Source organism: Aquila chrysaetos, chromosome 8 (assembly GCF_900496995.4).
Source record: "Aquila chrysaetos chrysaetos chromosome 8, bAquChr1.4, whole genome shotgun sequence".
NCBI lineage: Eukaryota > Metazoa > Chordata > Aves > Accipitriformes > Accipitridae > Aquila > Aquila chrysaetos.
This window is the reverse complement of record NC_044011.1, coordinates 27,296,636-27,314,385: the sequence shown is the minus strand read 5'-3', so window position 1 is coordinate 27,314,385 and position 17,750 is coordinate 27,296,636. Positions and strand designations below refer to the sequence as shown.

General features: G+C 39.6%; 1 protein-coding gene across 1 annotated transcript in view; it reads right to left on the bottom strand.

Annotated features, from left to right (window-relative positions):
* The window catches only part of AFTPH (aftiphilin), a 48,578-nt gene extending 32,738 nt beyond the window's left edge, over window positions 1–15,840 (bottom strand). Inside the window, 2 exon segments of the mRNA XM_041125593.1 lie at window positions 2,036–3,839; window positions 15,607–15,840. Of these exon segments, the coding sequence (XP_040981527.1) occupies window positions 2,036–3,808 (1,773 nt within the window). The 5' untranslated portion in view covers window positions 3,809–3,839; window positions 15,607–15,840.
* Window positions 15,841–17,750: the final 1,910 nt, after the last annotated feature.

The following is a 17,750-nucleotide window of genomic DNA, read 5'->3' as shown; positions in this document are numbered from 1 at the left end:
AGAAAACATATCCAGCTCAACTTCCTCTACAGCTTATTTGTGTAAAACATTCTCTTGAGTTGTACTTCCTCGCTGGCAGGGGAGGCAGAACATCACTTTATATCCAGTCACAAGTGGCTGTAGTATAAAGAGAAGGAATGAAAATACATTTAAGTCTTAAAACTTGCTTTACAATCTAACCAAACTACTGCATGACTTCATGACAGATCACCAAAGAAATTCCATTGTAACTTGGCTTTTATCTTTTGTTATGGCAGACTTGGGGGGGGGGGGGGGGGGAAATCATTACAGAACCTCTGAAGGTTCTGGTTTTATACAGGTCTACATTCAGAAGTGTTTTCTATTGAAACTCCATCATAAAGTTATGGAAAATTGTGAGTAAAAATAAATGTTTGAAACCTTCAGACTATCCCTTAATAGCATGATTAACTAAAGAAATGGATGATTTACTAGAATCATCTCCCCACCCCATTTCTTTGTCAGATTCTGGAAAGTCTTTCAAGTGGCAACAGGAACACTTTAGATTAATTGCACTAACGACCTTAGTACTCTCCAGTTTTGTGGGTGAATGACCAACAGAATAGGTAACAATAGATTCATGCTTTCACCTTGAGAAATGGACCCACACATTCAGGTGATGATGAGCAAGGTTTTGCATAGGCACAAAAATCCACCTGCAGGTTCACTTGTGAGCCTTTTTTTGGCTTGTGAAGCCACTCTGAAATTTGGTGTGTTAGTCCCTGCATGAAACGGCAAGAAGGAAGCATCAGGAGCTGAGGCTCACACCTTTTAATGTGACAAGAAATCAGCGTTAAGTCCCTAAAGCTCCATTCCATTTGCTGCAAAGCTCCGGCTGGCACGACCTTCTTCTGAAAAGCCATTTCACCTGTCACTGGTAGGAAACGGAAAGAGGCAGGGCTGTCACCAAACCTGCACAAGGTCCTGGTAGAAAGGACTTACCTCATTTCCTTTTATTCACAGAGAAGATCCAAACCTTTCAGACACATATTACCACTAACACCCTTTACTGCTGGTGTTGCTGCATGCTACCAAAAGACAGAGCATACTCTAAACTACTTACATGGGATGACACGGCTAAAAAGATGCATTGAAGAGAATTTTAAACTCAAACTGTTGTTCTGAATTTTGTAAAAGTAGTATTAAATACTTAGTAAAAAATTATCTATGTAGGAACAGGCAAAGATCTCAAAGATGACTAGTGAAAAGACTTAGGAAGGAATTAATTAGGAATTGATACATACTTAGCAACTAAGGCAGAAAACCTAGGGGGTGGGGGTAAGAAATAAACCTATCTACTTCACCCTTCCCAAAACTCCTAATTAGAAATAGCAGCAGCTTTAAGAAATCATCAGTCCTATATTTGTGGTGTTGCTATAACGTGGCGCTTCCCACAATTAATGTATAACAGGGACTTATTTTAAAATAACTTTTAATGGTTAACTACCCAGGAGTTGGAATACCAGGGATAGAACTCCATAGGTCATATTTTATCATGCTCTCTGTTCTAAGCAAATGAGTGCAGGTATTTACAAATCGAGTCACCATTTTCAGTCAGATTTTGAAAACGTGATAGAGATGGTTATGAAAAATTTTGGGAACCAGTAATCTCAGCTTCCAGTCACACCTCTATTTTACGAAAAGGCAACATCAGAGTGCCCCCACAAAAGGCAGTGAACTATGAAGCAAAGGAAGAACTATCACAGGCTCCAAAATGTTTATGATGGCTTATTCCTTTGATCAGTTTATGTAAAGGACCACATATAATCATCAAAACAAATGCATACAAGTTCCAGCATACCCCGCTCACTTTTCTGCAGGAAGTAACAGTGCAAAAGATACAAGATGCAAACACAGCATACTATTTTGTACCAGCCCATCTCACCCACCAAATGAAATCTCTCCCACAAGACAAACAAGGACTATTCAAACATTTATTGTATGCAGAAGCAGGAACCAGGAAGAGCTGTATGCACAAGAGCAGAACAAGACTGAACAAAATCAAGAATACCCTTACCTGAACCGAAGGTGCTGGCTCTTGAGATTGCTTACTGGTAGTTCCTTGGAAAGATGCTAAAGCAAAATTGTCAGTCTTGGGTAATACTGGACCATCAATCCTGGCAGATGCATCTGTCCTATGTGACTGCCACGTCTCTTTTCTATGATGAGATTCACCAGCTTGCTCATCTCCAAAGGCAGCCCAAGAACAGCTGTCTTTTTGTTCATCTTCAAAAGCATTCCAGTCTGTAGCCTGGTTACAACCTGCTGAACTGAAGTCCGCAAAGTCATCGGAGTCCTGAAAAGCAACACTCTCATCTTGAGGTTTTGGCACTGAATCAAAGTCTCCAAATTCACTATCATCACCATTTTCTACCTCAGTAGTATGCTGGAAGTCTAAGCCAGAAGTTTTACTGGTAGTATCACATTCTAAATTGTCAGCAGTCTGATTTAGTTCGGCCTGATCCAACCTTGCTGGCTGCTGAGAAACAGTACTTTTGTCCCTGAATTCACCAAATTCATCATTAGGTTTGCTAATATGTGTGGGCTGTTTGGAAGATCCCTCTAAATCTAGAGCATTTACTGATTCTTGAGCATTAATGAAGGTGGGAGATGCACTGCTGACTGAACCAAAATCACCAAAATCATCATCATGTGTGTCACTGCAAGCTACAACTTCAGTACTATTTCCACCATTCTTAAGATCTTCAGAATCACCCAATTTTTCTCCTGCAAGATCACACCTTAGGCTTTGGATCTTATCAGCCTTGATGTCCTCTGTTCCCAATGAGTCATCAGGTCTAGTAAAATCTTTGCCATTCTCTATGCCATGTTGTCTTCTCCTCCCACTGTGGTCTCCATTTTCAGTAGTGCATATTGAACTTCCAGTTGTTTGAGACGTACTAGAAATTGCAGATTCATTATCTTCCAGTGCTGAGGGACCCTGTTCACAACTAATTTCTAAAATGCAAGCCTCTTCTTCAATACGAGTTACTCCGTTTATTCTGTTGTTCTCCTGAACGCTCAGAGAGTCTCTTTCATTAAGAACAGTGCATATTGTAGGTCCTGTTCCCTCTAAATGGATTGGGTTTTTGTTTGAGAATGTAGCAAAATCTGCAAAGTCTTCACCTGAGCTAGGCATTGAGTTCAAATTTTGCTCAGTACTATGGGTGCTAGCAATTTTCAGTCCCTTTGAGTCACCAATACTGTCTAGATCTTCTGTTCCCTGAGGATTTACAGGGTCTGATGCTGCAAATCCATTTGTTAGAATCTCTAGACACGGAAGTTTCTCACCATTACAAGCGTCTATTTGCTCATCCTGGCTCTCAACTACTATACCAGTTCTAGCAACACGAGAAGAAAGACACTCCGATTTCCCAGTGTTGTCTCTTTGTTCCGCTCTTTTGTTTACATCTTCTAAAGTGGTACCTGAAGTTCTAAACTTAGATTTTTCTTTGCTGGTACTAGTAGCTGACATATCAGAAAGTTCCTTAGTAAGAGCAGGAAGCTCTGCAATGCAGTCTTTATCTTTAACATTTTTAACAGAAGTGAAAGTTGCAATGCTAGCTACATTGTCAGAATAATCATGAAGTGGGATGAAATGATTTGTGGGTATAAACTCTTCCTTTGGATGACTGTAGTCTGGTGTGTCAAAATCAGCAAAAGCCACACCAGCAGTGCTTACACCAGAAAATCCTCCAAATTCTCCAAATTCATCTTCATCATCATCATCGGCTCCATTGTCTAGTGGTGGAGGGGATGAGGAGTACATTCGAATAATGTCTGGTTCCATTGTTTAGTTCCACTTCAAAGTTAATGTATTTCTATAATAGGGAAAAAAAGAAGTACATTAGAATTTGGCTAGCTTTTGTCATCTCTTTTTTTATTTTTACTGTTGCACATTCTATTTTAAAAGTGTGCATATAGGTCAAAGTCTATACTAAATATGAGAAAGGAACATTCCCCAAACCCATTTTCTAACCAATTCTTTTGTTTTAGAAGTCACAGAGAATCTACTGGAGACAGTTTAAGTCTCTTGTAAACTACTGCATGATCATATTCTCAGCAGACAGTGCTGAAATGCCAGAGCACATAACACATTTGTTTTGAGCTGTTATGCAATACACCAACACAACTAAACTCAGTTTTAACCCATCAGTTCTCTACTTCCTGTCACCAGCAATTCATAGAATAGCCAATGGCCCCGGTCCATCTTTTCCCACACTCACTTGTGCACTCAGCTGTACTGTATGACAGAAATTAAGCCACTTGATGGACTATGCCACAACAGTCATGTATGTAAGGCACCTTCAGTAGCACCAAAGACTATGAAAGATGTTTCCATAAGCTTTGAAACTATGAAGGAGTGGAGGAAGGAACTGCTGTTACAATCGCTAACTATGACCTGCTGCCCTACTGTTTAAGTTTCTTTCTACCAATTCATGGGTTTCTGTTAGGTCTCCCTGTTCTTTGGATTTCATAACTGCAAGCCAACACACTGTCTCCACAGCTGCTGCCACTAGCCTGCTTTTGTCTTACGAACCGCCAGCTGGGAAATGCCATTATGAGCACCAGCAAAGCCTAGAGCAAAACAAACTTCTTCATCAAAGCTTATTCTCAAAAGCAGAACGGAGCAAGATTATCCATAAAATATTTAAATGCAAACACTAAATCACAGGGAAAAAAAAAAAAAAAGGAAGAAGAAAGTATTCCCATGGCCTAGATAGAAACAGATTAAGAACCCTATCTTAACATTGCAAACCATTACAGTAACAAGTAAGGTATGGATGGAAAATTTTCTTTCCTAAAGAGTGATCTTGATTTTTTTTTTCAATATGGTGTGTAATTAATGAAACAATAACTACTACTATTTATAGATTCACAATTGTACATATCACTTAACTAGTTCATACCTTGGAGCCCTTAAAAGGAGAGCTACGACCAAGCTCTTTCCATTTCAAATGACACTTGTCATGAATAAACTGTAACAACATACTAAGCATTATCTACAGAAAAAGAGTGGAAAAAACCTATACATATTAGCAAATATTTGAATTTCTAACCACCAGAATAAGTGCAGACTTTACAATACTAGTTCTGAAACACAAATAAAATATGATCCTTAACTCTGATGTCTTTCGCAAATGACTTTGTACATGCACCTAAACAGCAGCACACAAAGGGTGTAACAACAACAAATGAAGCTCTGTGGTTCTTCTCAAGCACAATACCCCAGTACTTGAGCCAAACAACTCTTGGTATTTGCCAAGGAAGTCTGGCATCTTTAAGGTGACTAACATACCTTCAATTTTTTATTTTTTTTAAAGGGTATTTTGCAATTACAAAAGAACATCATGCTTATCAGATGAAACCATGAAATAATTTGTAACATCACATGCAAACTGAAGAAGACTACAAAGGAATTTTGTTTAGAATAAAGAGTAAGCTGTCAACAAGCTCCCACTTATGCTTACTCAGCACCAGCTGCTTAACAAGGTATTTGAGAGAAGCACTTCACTTTTCTTATCTCAGAGGCCTCATCTATCAAGAGCACTCTCCCTTTCACATCAAGGTCTAGCAATTGCTGTTTAATGTCATACATGAATGTAAAGATCCTTTCCAAGATGTCTGTAGAGCGTGACTTTGTGTTCACACAGAGATTACTCCAACCTGTTTAGTCTCCAAGCTTCTCGTTTTTCAATTCACTAAATACAATAATAGCATTTCTTCTTTGTAACTATCAGAGCAGCCATTCCTTCTTTATACCCAAATTTCCAAGGTCTACTGTGGTCAACCATCAACACTAAGATTAAACACCCAGTATATCCAGATTACAATTGATTTCTGAATGTTTTACTGCAGAGGAAGATCCATATGCTATACACAAAGATAGGCCCTGGTAGGTACAAATGCTGGTTTTGTTCTTTTGTAGAAAAAAGACCGATTAGGTAGATATTGGTATATATTAGCTCATCTCAAGGCACCTTATCTTGGGGATAGCACTATATAGAGCTATAGGGGAGTTGGTTAAACAGTGAATGGCATTGTGTCTGGAATTCATGACTCCTATGGTCACAAGTCAGTAGCTCTTTAGTAACACACTGACATTTAGGAGAAAGGACAGAGAAAACTGTCAAGATGGGACTCACTCTCCGCTTCTAATTCCTGGAAAAGGGAAAGGATTTCTTGGTTGTTTTTTTTTTTTTCTTCTTTTTTAATAAAAAAAGGAGTGGGTTTATTTGGTTATAACAGATCATCCCTTGTAATTAAATTTGAATTCACAAATCTCCAGTTGAATCTCAGTAGACAATAGCATAAATTTATTATTAAACCTCCTGAAATTTAACAAGAGTTGTTACACCTATTTGGAAAATTCAGTTGACACAATATTTATCATCTTATCCCATGTGAAAACAGCTGAAGAGACTGTAAAGGCAAGAAAACTAATTCTTGAAACAAACAAAAACCCCTCAACACTATTTCAAGGACAGCACTGACTGGATATAAACATTCATTATCCCAGAGAAAAAGGAGCTTGAACAGAAACAATGAAATGGCTGGAAAGAAGGAAGGTGAAAACAAGTGTCCTACAAAAAACACCTTTGATCAGCTTCTGGAGAATAATACTGGAGGGTGGGATAAGCAACTCCTTGACCAAGACCGAGTACTATGATTGAAGCCACTGCAACCTCAACAGTAATTTTATCATATCATTAGATGTTTTATTCTTCATTAGGCAGAGATGTAAAAGCCCTCTAAAACACATCTCTAAAGCCATTTAAAAAGAAAAGATTTTAAAACAGAAAGTGACAGTTGCACAGTATGTTGATTTACATTGGAAAGAAAAAGCCATATAACTAAACCCATAGAAATTTGAAGCAGAAACCCAAATAAAATCCCTAAATATTTCAATTACTCTCAAACAAGTAGTCTATAAAACATTGCATGCTTAAAAAGTCAAATGCTTGTGTGCTGACACAAGTCAAAGCTAGGAAGCTAACACGTTTGATTTTGAAACCAAGATTTCTGAAGTCCACAAGACCCAGTCTTGAAGCTTTCAGTGCAGTATGAGTAATAAAGATCTACATTTAACACCAAAGTATTTTTATATATATATAAATACAGATACATATCAGATTTTTCTTCTTTTGAAACAAAATTTTAGAATAATCAAGTCATGCAAGCAATTATATTCAAGTAAAAAAGAGATTAAATCTAGGTAGACCAGCCTCCCCTCTCCCAGAAACCTTACTTTTATTGCTGAGAAGTCATGAGAAGGGGAGGAAAAAGCAAAAGACAGATGGAACCTCAAATTTGTTTCCAACTGGCAAATATATAAACTCACAGCCCTGTACATAGACAATGACATCAAAGTAGTTTTGCTGGTTCAGTAATAAAACAAATCCACATTTTACTCCTACAGCCTCAAGTTTTCTAACATCTTGGAAAGTACTTTGATCAGCTGCAACTCTTTTGCTTGGCTAAGAAGCACGGCCAGCTCAGTGACCTGCCTAGATTACCATAGCTTTATGGATAGGAATTAGATGCAGGAGGATGCTGATGAGCCTCCTAATTTATGCCTATATATAGGCCAATATTACTTAAAGTAAATTAAAAAATTGCAGTCATCACAACTCGAACTAAACAACGAAGCCTAACTAAAAAGTTTTTTTTTTTTTTTACTATATCTCAAAGCCATATCCTAACACTATGAATCAGAGGCCTTGAAAAAAACTTCTGAACTTTTCCATTAAAAAGAAAATTTGTCTGTATGTTTCACCAAAAGCATGTGTGTTTTGTTTTAAGTCTTTTCAGATTTATAGGTTTGTATAAGTTGAGTTATAGGTTTGCACTTGAGTTATTTCAAATATCACATTCAGCTCTGTATTAGTAACTGCTCCATCACTTGACATCAGAAGATCTCATGCAAGAAATGCTGACAGAAATTAATTCTTAACCTGCACATTCTTAACCTGGATGTACATTCATATATTATCCATCATAACAACTTTGCCCATTTTTTTGTTGGCCATTTAGTTTATTATTATCTTAACCTCAGCTAAAAATAAATCATAACAGAGTTGAGAAAATCTTTAGAGGCAAGGATGATCTAAAAAAGCCCCAATATGCAGCATTCAGAAAACACACTGAATAATGTGAGAGCAGCAAGCATCACAGTCAAAGGGAATTCACCTACAAGACCCCTTTTCTTTCCAGTTAACATAAAAAAAAAAAAAAAAAAAAGGGAGGCAAGGAACAAGAATAGTAGGGACAAACACAGGACAAAGATAATGTGAAGAGGCTGCATGGGGGCTGAAGCAGACTGCCAAAGCCCAATCAGACATGTAGGAAGATCTCTGACCATCTAAAGATTTTCTCTCCTGCAACTTCTGCCATAGAGAAGAAGAAACTTCCTTCAATTTTTCATTTCAAAGCACTTCTGAAACATCACAGGGATCATTTACACAGCAGCAGTCCAGTAGCACAATACTCTGCTCCAGAGATGTTTCAGTAACAGTTGCCAAAACAGGATCTGCAAGAAACATTAACTCTGCCTTTAAAAATCTGATCATAGGTTTGACAGTCTACTACATGTTTAATCAGTTTATACCCGTAAGAACCAACTGCATAATCGATTGTATGGACTTGTGTAAAAATTTTTTTAAAAATGTCAGCTACTTCCAATGATATTACAGCTGCATTTTAAAAACTTAAAAAGCTCCAAAATGTAAGAATGTGTATTATATATGAGTGTAAGGTTGTTATGTTAACACAATTTAATTGTAGTTTACAGAACTCTAAAGAATACCATACTCAAAGTCTAACAGAAGGAAAAAAGTCATACTAATATTCCCTCTCCCCTTGACTGACTAATTAGTGATATTTTTAAACAGGGCATAATCCCAATTCTCCTTGAAATATAAAAACACATGGGAATTTTTAGCCTTAATGCAGTTTTCTTCAGAAAGAATTTCATTATGATCCCCTTTCCCAACATTCAAAAGTGTTCCACCTGTCACATAAACTATTGAACCAAATTCGTTATTGTCCACTGGAACATTAACATGGTGAAAACCCACAGGTCTGACAGAACAACAACTTTGTTCATTAATTCATTTAGTCAATCCCTGCTTTGTCTGGCATCTCAAACAGGGGCTAAGAGCTGGAACTGTGGCTTCATCTTTTGTAGTACTTTATACCCAACTCAGACATATTCTTTGTCAAGACATTAGGCTATATAATTTTGTAAACCTGGTATTTCAAGTGATTAACCCAAAACGTGATTTACCTCAAAGTAGAATTTGAACAATTCTATGACCGATATGCAGATTATTTATCTTCTCCCTATTTTTGAGGGAATTGGCTCCCAAATTTAAGTCAGCTATGAAGTTAACACGCAGTTTTGCACTTACTTGTTCATTTAAACATTCTTGAAACATGCAAATTTTAAACAAATGGAAACCACCAATTTTTCAGCACACTATATAGTAAGGATTCTTCTTTGAGTGAAATTATAACAGTTTTTACTTGCACATCATAGAGCAGCTACTTCTATGATTTGTAATATGAAACAACACAGGTTTCTGGCATCAGACCTTACACCCTGAAGTGAAGAATCTGACAGAGTTTAAGTGTTCATGTTTAGACTGAATTATTTTAGCCACAATCACATACTTATGTTGACAAATGTCAGCAAGTTTTTCAGATCACCATAGTTTAATATTAGACTGATGATGGATCTTTATCAATTCCTCACGACATGCAGTTGTCCAATATTTTCCAGGAAAAAAACTATTAAAGAATTGTGTTCTCTTTCAGACACCATCTTCTGCAGTCTTCTACCTCTTTGATTTGTTTTTTAATAAAAAGCTGAAAACATTAGTTAACTTCTTGCTTCCATGTGTTTCTTTATATTCATACTTTGATATTCATTATGAAGGAATTTGACAAACAAATTTCAATATCATAAATAGAAGACCACTTTTAAAGTAATAGTAGAAATGTAATTTACCAATACACCTATGAGTACATATTGACATTTTACTATAAAGAAAAAAAAAATTGCTGATTAATTTGGTAAGATTCAATTCTCTTACTGCAGCTCTTGGTTTAAACCTTTTTTCTAAGTTCAAAAGAATTTAAGAATGTAACTCAGGTTAATTTAAAACACTCAAAAGAGGAGACAAAACAGAAATCAGTAATGCTGGAAAAGATAAGAGTAGTAGTTCACTTAAGTTTTGATAGGGCAAGGATTCACAAAGACAAAATGCATACCCTTCTTTTATCTCAAGTCACTAACCAGGTTTCTAAAACATTTATTATCAAACCAGGGTATCTTCTTATTTGCTTGCAAGTAAATAGGGAACAATATCTGCTTTCCTCATACACGGATCACATCCTTGTTCATTACCTTTTTGTAGAATAATAGTAACGATCTAACAAAGACACAGCAGCAAAACGAACAATGTAATTACAATACACAAAAGCAGGTATAAATAGTTCCTTCTCTGCTATCTTCTAAGGCAAAACTTGAAATAGCATGTTTGGCTCTTATGTAAGACCTAGAAAACTGGGAGCCCACAAACAAAAAGTATCTCCAAAGAAATACTTGAGGCATGTAAATTCAAAAGAAGAAACTCCTTGTACAGCAGAATGTTCCCTTTACCTTAAGACGAACATTAGCAAAACAATGGATAACCCCTCAGCTGTGGGTTATTCTGAGCAAAGCTGAGTTAAGCAACCCATCACTTAAAGCATAAAGAAAACAAAATAATCAGAAATGGCATGATCAAGATCTCCATGACAGAAACAACATTACTGAAATGCCCTACAGTTAAAGTCTTGCAATGGCAAGGAGATGGATTTAAGTCATTAGCTGCTAGCATCTGATCTTTCCAAGAACATTTAACTCTTCTACTGCAAGGAAATTCCTCAAGCAGATACCAAAAATACCACAGTAAGGACCAGATTTAGACTTCTCATTACAGCCCAATGCTGGCTTCCAGGAGAAAAAGCTGTCCTCTTCTGTTGTAACTTTGCCTTTTCATTGGCTTATGAACAATGGAAAACGGATTTACAGTCTTTCTGAATCTGAGAACTTATTTCTAGAAAGGTTGTTGTAAATGAGGGGAGCCTGTCTGTTAAAATAGCATCTACAACCCAAATCCACTCTAGAGAGAGAGACACTGTCCAGACTGAAGTCAATATGTTCTTATTGGTTTAATAAGTTTACTTTTATTTTTGGAATAAGTTACCAGCAAACAAAATACAGCAAGAAAATATTTACTTCATAAAGCCTCCAAGAAATCAATGTTTTCGATTTTTAATCTAACGCTCTTACAGCCAGAAGGTCCATTACCCAAAGCAGGAGTTTCACAGCACTTTTTTTTTCTTGGACATATATGAGTTGAGGAAAACAATGTTCTCCAGTTCCAGTGAAGCAAATATATCTAAGCCTTTTTTCTCATTATCCGACACTGGGAATTAAGCAACACCACTGTACATTACTGTGGTTTCAACAAACACTGAATATGCTAGACACCTTCTATTAGAAAATGTTGTATGTAAAATTAACATTAAAGTAACACAACTCAGGAGACTGCCATCAGGATTCAGCCACTTATCTCAGGCAGCTCATTCTTCCTGTGCTCCTGCCCTCCCCAGGACAGCAGTAAACACCAGGCATCCTCAGACAATCCAGCATACAAGATTCAAACCTCTTTAACAGTGCTGCTCTTCCTCTCATCGCTGACAATACAGGAAGACTAAGTTAGGTGGCACAAATGTGAAATTTAAACAGATCTGAGATATAGATATCTCCCTTTAAATCTTACTTGTTAGATTACATAAAGAAGCAATCAAACCCGTACCTTCAGTAGTTGTGCTGTTTCAATTCTCCCTTTTTCATTTTGGCTTAGCTGTGGAATCAGAGAAACACTTGAAAAAAATGAATCTAAATGTTGTTAGTTCATGAAACTCTTTTTTAACCAAGAACAGCATCGCTTCCCCAAAACCAGAAGACCAGATTATTTTTATAAAGTTACTATAAGCAACAAAATTTAATGTTTCAACTCAAAATCTACTGACTTGCTTTAACAGCTGAGATAAAGACACCGTCTGTACCTAAATCCATAAACAGACAGTGGGGAAAATATTGTAAGAACAAGCATGTTTTTAATTCATATAGGCAAACACAACTGGCTGGGAAAGTCAATCAGGTTTAAAATCTGGCTCTGTGGGAACACAATATTTGTGTCCAATGTATAGCACACATCCGTACAATGTGTAAAGACAGATGTCATAAGTAACACATAACTGGGATGTTTTCATTCTTACCATTTCTTAAATTCCTTTTAAAACAGTGTTCAACTCGGTGAGAAAATCTATTTCTGGATGTTACCCTCAAACGTGTTAGCTGGGAACCTATTCTAAATTAAGACGAAAAGATGCTGCATTAGAAAGTATTGGAACTAGATTACCTAAAGTCAACTGTTCTCAGTGATTTATTTACAGAGTAGTATGTTTTCCATCACATATAAACCCTTCAAACTTCATGTAGACTACAGTAAAGAGCAGGATTACAACTGCCCAGAGGTGCCCTCTTATATGAAAGGTTCTCCCACAGCTTGGCAGAGGAAATACAGTTGCATAGGGAGAACAACAATAGGTCTTCCTTCTATTACTGCAAACTTTTGCTTGTTTTTAAGTGAACAAATATTTTCTTCAACATGCAGAGAACAAGTAGGTGAAGACAAAAAAAAAAAAAAAAAAAGACAAAAAAACCACCTGAAGCAATTTAAGCACACATAGCAAGAACAGGCTTACATTATTCATCATTCATCCCACCTACAGACATTATCTCATATTAAAACACAATACAGGAGGGACACCTAATACTTCAAAGAAAAAAATCTATTTTCCATCACTTTTCAATAGACATAAGAACTTGAGGTTTCACATTTCCTTCCTGCTGATACCTACTTTCAAAGGCACTAAAGCAAAGACAAGATTTGCCCTTCCTTGTGGTTCCTCCAAAACAGGACTTTTGGATTTGAAAAACATAAATTATTTGCCTTATAGAAGCAGACTCATTACATCACCTTGCAACTGGTACCAATACAGAAATATTCTTTGCAGTACCATTCCAAAACTTTAATTGCTAAAGATATTAGCAAAGTCTACTGGAAATGAGACTGTCAGTTTTCAAACAAGGCACATTTCAAGGCCTTTTCTGTGTGCATAGGAGCAGCTAACACAGTGTGTTTTCTGCACAAAGGAAAAATAAAATCAACAGACAGAATTTCTGAAACCTAGCAATGAGTAGGATCTAAGACACTTCTCCGAAGAGGACTATCCAGAAAAGTTATGAGTATTTTGAATCCCCATGAAAAGGTTAGCGTGTCATTGCATTGAAATGTTCACAAAGACAGTAGTTTGAATTGTCAAACACTACAATAGCACAGAAAGGAATGAACATTTGTCAAAAAAGATAATGAGTATCTGAAAGAAGATTATGCTGCTGAGTATAGTGAAAACAACCAGATCCAGCACCAGTTTCTTTACCGCTGGGTTTCCAACTGATACCACTATATAGCTGCAAGGAGAGCTCTATGAATATTTCAAGAGGAAAGGCAAAGAGTTGACAGAAGTCCATCTAAGCTGCTCTATTATTTCCACTGTGAAAGATAAGTCTTTTCAAAGTACTGAAAGTTTCAGAATATTATTTTATGTAATCAGGGTGTTAAAATGTTTGCATTAACTTAGTAAGTTACTACAGAAATTTTTAAGTATAAATGTAAGATCCCATGCTGCCTTCATCAACAGAAATATGTAACACAAATATGTTTCACTGTGTATAACTGAATTTTATAGACTAGTAAATCCTTTGCTAAACAAAACCATGATCTGAATAAAAATTAAAAAAAAAAAATCATTGGACAGCATGAACTGATCTATTGAGGCCGAGATCCTTCAACTGCTTATTTATAAACAAATTAAGGAAGTAAAAAGAAGAGGTCATACTTTCACATGACCTTAGAAGGTCATACGATGTGTACTTTTATGCAAACATCATGTGGAATGAAAACACCATAGCCGCATTAGCTTTTCTCAAGTCTCTTTACTATACGGTTAATTTGGTTTTTTTTAAGTTTAAGTTATCCCATCCTCAAATTTATGCTATTTATTTTCACTGATATGAAAGGAATGTTTCAAAAAACCCCCAAACAAACAAACCCTCAGTAGCTACAGGTACTTCACCTCTTCGCCCAGCTCTCCCAATTAATGTTATATTCCTCCAGGTACAGCTCCAACTTCAGGAAGAGGAACCACTGCCTATGCATTAGCTGTATGAGCATGCATACAAACTTCTGTGTGTGCTGACAATACAACCTAACGTTTTTATGCTTAAAGTAGGCTAATTGGTTTTCCAAGTCTAGTTCATATGTCCAGAGAATAAAACAAGGAGGAAATACTTTTAATTTTGTTCAACCTCCAAGGACCAGCCCAGTTAAAAACTAGCATCCATCAAACTCACTTTACCATGGATTCAACAGCTGAAAAAATCAGTTCTAATGAAACACATCACGCTGTAAACCCTGCATGAAAACAAAACTTATACAACCAACGCACTACAGCTCTTGTCAATGATGCTTCTTCTACTCCATTTATGAACAGATGTTTGCTTTAAAAGGAGTGTCAAACTTCTGAAGGTTTCAATTTCTGTGCTGAAGCTGGAAGGAAGGGGCTGTCACCATCAAGAAGCCAGCTTACTGAGCTTTGAAGGAATCCCAAGGCTTAACCCTGGTTCAAGCAATTGTCTTCTCTAAGGAAAAAGAATATTTTGGTTCATCAGGTAGCCACTTACAATAGCAAACCGAAGGGTTAGGACCTAACAGGCATTTCAGCAATTTTGCCCCATTTTTGAACGGTGTTACTTCTAAAAAAGATAAAATCAAACCATAACTCTGCTTCAGCATGTCATCTTCAGTTGCATTTAGCAACAGCCACACTTCACACCCCTTAAAAAAAGAAAGCTTATGAGGAAAAACCAAACACACAGATCAGCTTAGCTTCTTGTACGACGCCACCGAGCCCTCTCTTCCAGCTGCGACCCCGCTGAACCCCATGAAAACGCGGGGCACTCGCCCCAGGGCGGCCGCCACCCCGCCCGCAGCCAGGAGCGGCATAACGCCGCTCGACCCCCGGGGCCCGCCGCCGAAGGACAAAGCCGCCCGGCTCCCAGGCCGGCGCTGCCGCGGCCCGTCCCCTCGCTCCAGCCGCGGCGGGACGAGCCGAGGGAGAGGCGCCTCAGCGAGGGGGAGCGCTGCGGGGCTTCACTCGCCTTGCCCAACTCTCCCGCCTGCCAGGGCGGCCCGGCCCCGCCACCCTCCCCCGACGATGGAGGGGGGGGGCGGCGAGGAAGGACGGAGAACACGATGCCCTGTTAGGCCCCGGCCGCTACAGGCCTCCGGGGGAAGCCCCGAGGGGGTCCCCGCCCGCCACCGCGGGGCAGGGGGTGCCCTTCCTCGGCCAAGCCCGGAGGAAATGAGGCGCCCCCCGCTCGACGGTAGCGGCGGCGCCGTCTCTTACCTGCGGGCTGCGCGGGGGGCGGCGGGGCCCGGGCGGGCATGGCGGCGGGCGGGCGGGGGGGGGGGGGGGTAAGGGAGGGAAGGGGAGAGGGGACGCGGCCGGCTATCTGAGGCCTCCCGCGGCAACCGCCATCGAGGGGGAACCCATGTCACGGCGACAGGAACCGCGTCGCTGCGGCCCGGCCCCCTCCCGGCGGCCACCGCCTCCTGCCCCGCCACCGCCCACTTGGCCTCCCGGCAAGCACCGCACCACACCGCGCCGCCGCCCCCGGACTCGCGTCACTTCCAGCAGCGGCCGGCGGGGCAGGCACGTAAATAAATAAATAAATAAATAAACAAACAAACGAGCGGCTAACGCTGCTGTGGTGATACCTACCCCCCAACCCCCCCGAGTACGGTTGGACGGTGGTTTAACCGCGCAGTTGCCATCTTAAGTGCTGGCAAGTCGCTTACACCGCGGTAGAGCGGCCATCTTGGACGAGGGGTGAGGCGATGCCGTGGAGGACGCCGCGGCCGCCATATTGAGCTTGGGAGGAAGAGGGCAGCGCCGGGTTTGCGGTGTTTTCCGTGCCCTGGCGTAGGCAATATGAGGTGTTTACGTTATTTTTTTTTTATTATTATTTTTTCTCCCCCCCCCCCCCGGGCTTTCCTGTGGGCTGCGCCAGGTGAAGCCCTGCGCTAAGGGCTGACCGCGCTCGGTGCCAGGGATCCTGTCAGGGATCCCGTGAGGGGGGCCGGGGCCGTGCGGGCGTTTGCCCGCAGAGAGGCGCCGAAAACAGGCGGTGACATAAAAACCCATCCGAACTAGAAACGGGGAATCTGGAGCGAATCCTTTCTCGCAGCTGGCCGGCGGTGCTGGGAGGTGGCGGGAAGAGAGCTGGCGGAAGGGCTGCGCTTCGCGGGCGGGAGCGGCGGTCTGGTACCGGTAGCACCGGGGGGGCTGAGGACCCCAGCGTAGCTTCTCCGCCGCGAACACGATCGTGGTTATGCCCGCGCTATGGGAAGGTTTAATTTCCAAGTCTTGAGGGTTAGGCTAATATTTCTGCATAGGAAATTGTTTATTGCAAAGTTTCACCCCTTTGAAGTTGGGGGGGGGAAGTAGTCTGATCCTATATGTATGATCCTGCAGCCCTGTTTCCAAACCCACCTCTGGCACAGGCTGCCATACCACTATTCCACCTTTTATGTCTCGTTGTGACCACAGGGTAAGTTCCTTCAGCTTCAGCGTTGCAAACTATTTAGTCCAGGTGGAGTCCCTGAGGGCCTGCCTGCATTGCGCTCAAACCTTGGCTGGTAAGCAACAGGGTCTGCCAGAGTTACCATTTTCAAAGAGTAGCTTGGTACAAATTTGTTTCTGGAAAAAGAGATTCATATGTGCCTATGCTTCATAGGGAAGGTGTGTACAGAGGCTAGTTCTAAGTGCATTGCCAGTCAAGTCATGCTTTAGTTGAACTGGCTTTTTACGGTTTTGTTTGCTTGTTGGTTGTACAAATTCTGTAAAAAGGACTAGAAAGACTGGCAAAAAGGCATACAGGGAAATACTCTATTTTAAAAATAATTTTAATATTTTTTAATATATTTTATTTGCCTTTTTTCCCAAGGAGCACAAGTAGGCAATGGTTTGCCTCATAGGTGAAAGAACGTTTACAGCAAAACCACTAAGTGAAGTCATGAGAAATAACAACACATGTATGCTCCTGTTTTTCAAGTATTTTGGGTTTTTTTGTTGTTGTTTTCTAATACCTGTTTACAGTCTGCCAGTGAATATTGTCAAAACTACCAGCACATTAGGTCTTTAAAAATGCATAACATGGGTTTAAATGATGTGCAAAGCCTGCCATTCATCCTTTGACAGTAGTGAACTGAATGAACACTGTACAGCAGTTACAACATGCTGGCAAATTAGAATAATAAAATAGCGATCAAAGTGTAATATTAAAGCTTTGTTCCTACAGAGGCTTAAGCAGATATTTAAACACACAGTAGTTTGGCTGAGGAAGGCTTAAAACAAGGCTATTTGTAGAACTTTTAATGTTTGAGATAGGTTTGTGGAATAAAAATACCTCAAATGCATTTAAGAGTAATTATAATTAACCTGCTAATTTAATAAGCAATATAAGGCCTTTGTGAAGCATGGAGAAATTA